At 32.9% G+C, this 3,758-nt stretch overlaps 1 protein-coding gene across 1 annotated transcript in view; it reads right to left on the bottom strand.

The window, feature by feature from the left end:
• LOC106461152 (ral GTPase-activating protein subunit beta-like) overlaps positions 1 to 3,758 on the bottom strand; it is a 64,262-nt gene that overhangs the window by 9,821 nt on the left and 50,683 nt on the right. Inside the window, exon 10 of the mRNA XM_022388018.1 lies at positions 806 to 948. Within this exon, the coding sequence (XP_022243726.1) occupies positions 806 to 948 (143 nt within the window). The remainder of the gene's footprint in view (positions 1 to 805; positions 949 to 3,758) is intronic.

A 3,758-nucleotide genomic window follows, 5' to 3' on the forward strand; every position in this document is an offset into this window, starting at 1 on the left:
AATATTAGTGGCAAGGGTGCAAGGGGGCCATGAGGGGGGTGCCATTAAACCTTATAAGTGTAGTGAGTATTGGGATCATGAAAGTAAAAATATTGATTCAATTTTAAACTTAAATCATTTCTGAATTAAGCTATTTTCCCATTATATCACCAACATTTTTAATAAAAACAAACCTCTTTAATCAACACAGACTAAATTAAGAAATCAACAAATATTTTTCCAGTTTTGTTGTCAATACATTTCATTTTATACTTTCAGTACATAGAGTAACAACAATATTAGGTTATACTTTTGTTGCTAAGCAACAAGACATAAATAACACTGTCGCAACATAGCGTTACCAAAATTCACTGGCTTTTCTATATACTAGAAGTTGTTAATCTAACTGATTTTTACCAATAATTATTCTTTAAATACACCACAAATTCATTTCATGAATGATCTTAATTTTGATTGGCTCACAAAGGAATTTACCGACGTTTGACTGCCTTTTTCAGCCTCTTTGTTGGTCTTGACTGGTTTCACAAAATTTATTTATTTCAGTTAGCTATGAAATGTGAGGTTAGGGTAGTAATACTTACCCTGTCATTTTTGACAGGTTATACAAGCTAGTCTATGAATAAAGTCTGATACATATAAAACAAAAAATGTAAATGTAATCATAAGTGAAAGAAATAACATATGTTTATATTAAATTAATTACATTATTTATTGAGTCAAATTTTAGTTTTCATCAATGTAGGTAGCATGCTTTGATAATAAGTTATTGATAAGTAAATTAAAACTGATATCTTAAGAATCTTACTTAATTTTCACTAGTCCTTCTGGAAGCACAAGCTCTAGAGCCTGAAGAAAATGAGGTACTAACACCATAACACCATCCAAATCTTGTCTCAAAAGATCACAGGAGTTCATGAGAATGCTAGACATTACTTGACCTCGGGAAACCTAGGTATGTAAACATGTTTGGATAAAAACACATTCCAGGGAATGATATTTTTATAAAAATTAGAGCTTCAGTTAACTTGATTTTTTGACAATATTGTGTTTATAGAAGTAAAATTACTAATCATTACCAAAAATTTCTCCTAATATGTAGAGAATGTTGCCAAAATTAACCTGAAAAGTTATCAGCACAATTTCCTTGTGCTGACCGTTCACTAATTTTTTAAAAGAAAGATGATGTAACTTGTCTTATCTTTCTATTCGCAGTACTTGACTAATTATATTCAATAAGAACTCAACATAAAGTTAATATTATAACATACTTCCACATACACAAACTTAACACTGTAAAAAATGTGTGAACCTTACCAATAATAATCTCCCAAATGTACACATAATTTACACTTATCAATTTACACATATAATCACTTTAATGCTAGTGTGTGCATAAACTAACATACTAACACACATACATGTAAATGCTGTCATAAAATTCATCATTGTAATAAACTTAAAACTATAATAAAGTTCTACTTGTATGTGAACTTAAAATTATAATGAACTCAAACATGAAATTAAAGCTATTAAAGTAAGTAAAATGGAAGGCTTTAAGGTTACACTATTTACCAACTAGTTAGAGAGATGCATATATTATCCAAATATATGGAAACTACTTCAAAAAAAACTTCTAATAATTATGAAAAACAAAATATTACTCAGTATTTACTATGGAAACTGCTTGTTATGTACATAATCATCCCACAGATAAAGCTGCTAGTAATTGTGTTTCTGTCTGTAGAAATTGTATTTCCATCTGTAAAAATATTACATCACAACTATATGTATAAAAAGCAAGGGTTTACTTTCAAAAGCCAATTTGCAAGCTATCTTTTTTTGAGTGTGTGTTTTGACTGACTTATTATTGTACTATCTTATATCATTTTGTGACACTTATGTGGATTGTAGATAAGTATAAGATAAGAAGAATGCATTAAGAAATATTTCCTGGTCAAGAAGATATTCAGAGCAATTCCTAGGGCCAGAAGATGCTAGACAGAGAAGTAAATTAAGATTAGGGTATACCTGAATGTAACAATGCATTATATATTGTTGTGAGTTCATACATGAATATTTACACTGAAATAAGTAAAAAAAGGGTTAAATAAAGGTAGGGGGGGGGGCTTTATTAGCTACTGAGATCCAGTCCCATAACAGAGAAACTGTATCAATAAAATAACTATATATATTAAACCTCCATCTGCTATGAAGTAATGAGACATTTGATTGAATCTGTTGGGAATGGTTCATTGGCATGGGTACCCGCAGAAAGAGGCAAGGGGGTCAAGTGCCCCCCCCCTGGATTTTCAAAAAAGAAAAGAAAAATACTAGTTACTTGACCTCCCCTAATTTTTTTTTCTGCGGATGTCCTTGTTCATTGGTATTAGGTGGGTGTGCTTTCAACCAAATGAAATGTCAATGATTATTTCAATACCATGACTACATTTCAATATCTAACTCTTGGTATTGGCAAATTGGAGTATTATTACTAGTTCAAGCAAGCTTCATTTGGCAGTATCTTGCTATTTGTGCAAATTTCCAAGTTTGTTATTATATTACAGATCCGAGTTTCTTTATGTGCTATATCAAGGGTGAAATTATAAAAAAAAAGTAGAGCTACTCAGCAGAGTGATGTGGACCTGTTTTTTGAAATATATACATGTAAACATAAAAAATGACAAAGCAGCTCAAATAAGCCTTGGTATTAGTAATGTCTTAAAAAATAAGTTTCGGTACTCAGTACCAGTAAGTACCGGCAGAATTTCACCCCTGGCTATATCACTGGCAAAACCTACTCCAACACACCGTGCATTATTCATAGTATTTTTGTCTTGCTGTGCAGTGCTATCCTGCTTCTTTCACACTCTTTAAAGAGCTCATTATTATGTGGGAGGTTAGGCTTGATAAACAGAATTTAAAAAAATTTGGATGACAATGGTTCTAATAATAAACAATGAACATGTATAAAAGAATGATACTCTGATACACTACTGGTATCAACAACAATACAAGCAGAGAGCCAGTAAGAAATTAATAATAATAATATTTAAATATATCAACTACACAGAAACTGGGTACAATTTCAACCTCCAAGAACCATCACACAGAGGTGGAGCTCATGATTGGATGATTGAACACCATCTACACCAGAAGAACCCCACTGTTTAACTCTCAACTGAATGGAAGCAATCACATTCAGGATAACTCCTCCATGGTCTACCACCCAAGTGGGTTGGAAATGGAAAGTGGCAAGTACTCCCATGTCCACTAAAAAAACAAGGGGGAACAATATGTGGTGGAGAGTCTGGAGGATTGCCAACACTGGAGACAATGCAATGAGTGACCATGAAAAATCCTATTTTGAAAAGCAGACCACCCCTGATTTATTCAATCGAAGGGATGGCAGGGATGGGCGGCTATCCCCTTCTGCTTTACCCATGTAAGTCCATGGGTTAGATCAGTCCGGAACTGGCATATTTATGAAGCAAATATATTGTGAGGAAAAACCTACTGCAATATTGTGGAACACCCCATCTCAACAGTGTTGGCAAATATATCAGACCAATGACACCCAGACTAAAAGGAATAGGAATAAGTTTGAATAGATAGGTGAAAAATAGCAGGATCCTAATCCTAAATGGGACATGCCAATGGAGGAAAAATATATATATAAAAAATAACTTACCTAGTCACAGCTGCACTGAAGTTTGAAGGATGGTGATAGGCTGATACCCCGATGAGGAAGAAACAGCTAC

The sequence above is a fragment of the Limulus polyphemus genome, unplaced genomic scaffold (assembly GCF_000517525.1).
Source record: "Limulus polyphemus unplaced genomic scaffold, Limulus_polyphemus-2.1.2 Scaffold906, whole genome shotgun sequence".
Taxonomy (NCBI): domain Eukaryota; kingdom Metazoa; phylum Arthropoda; class Merostomata; order Xiphosura; family Limulidae; genus Limulus; species Limulus polyphemus.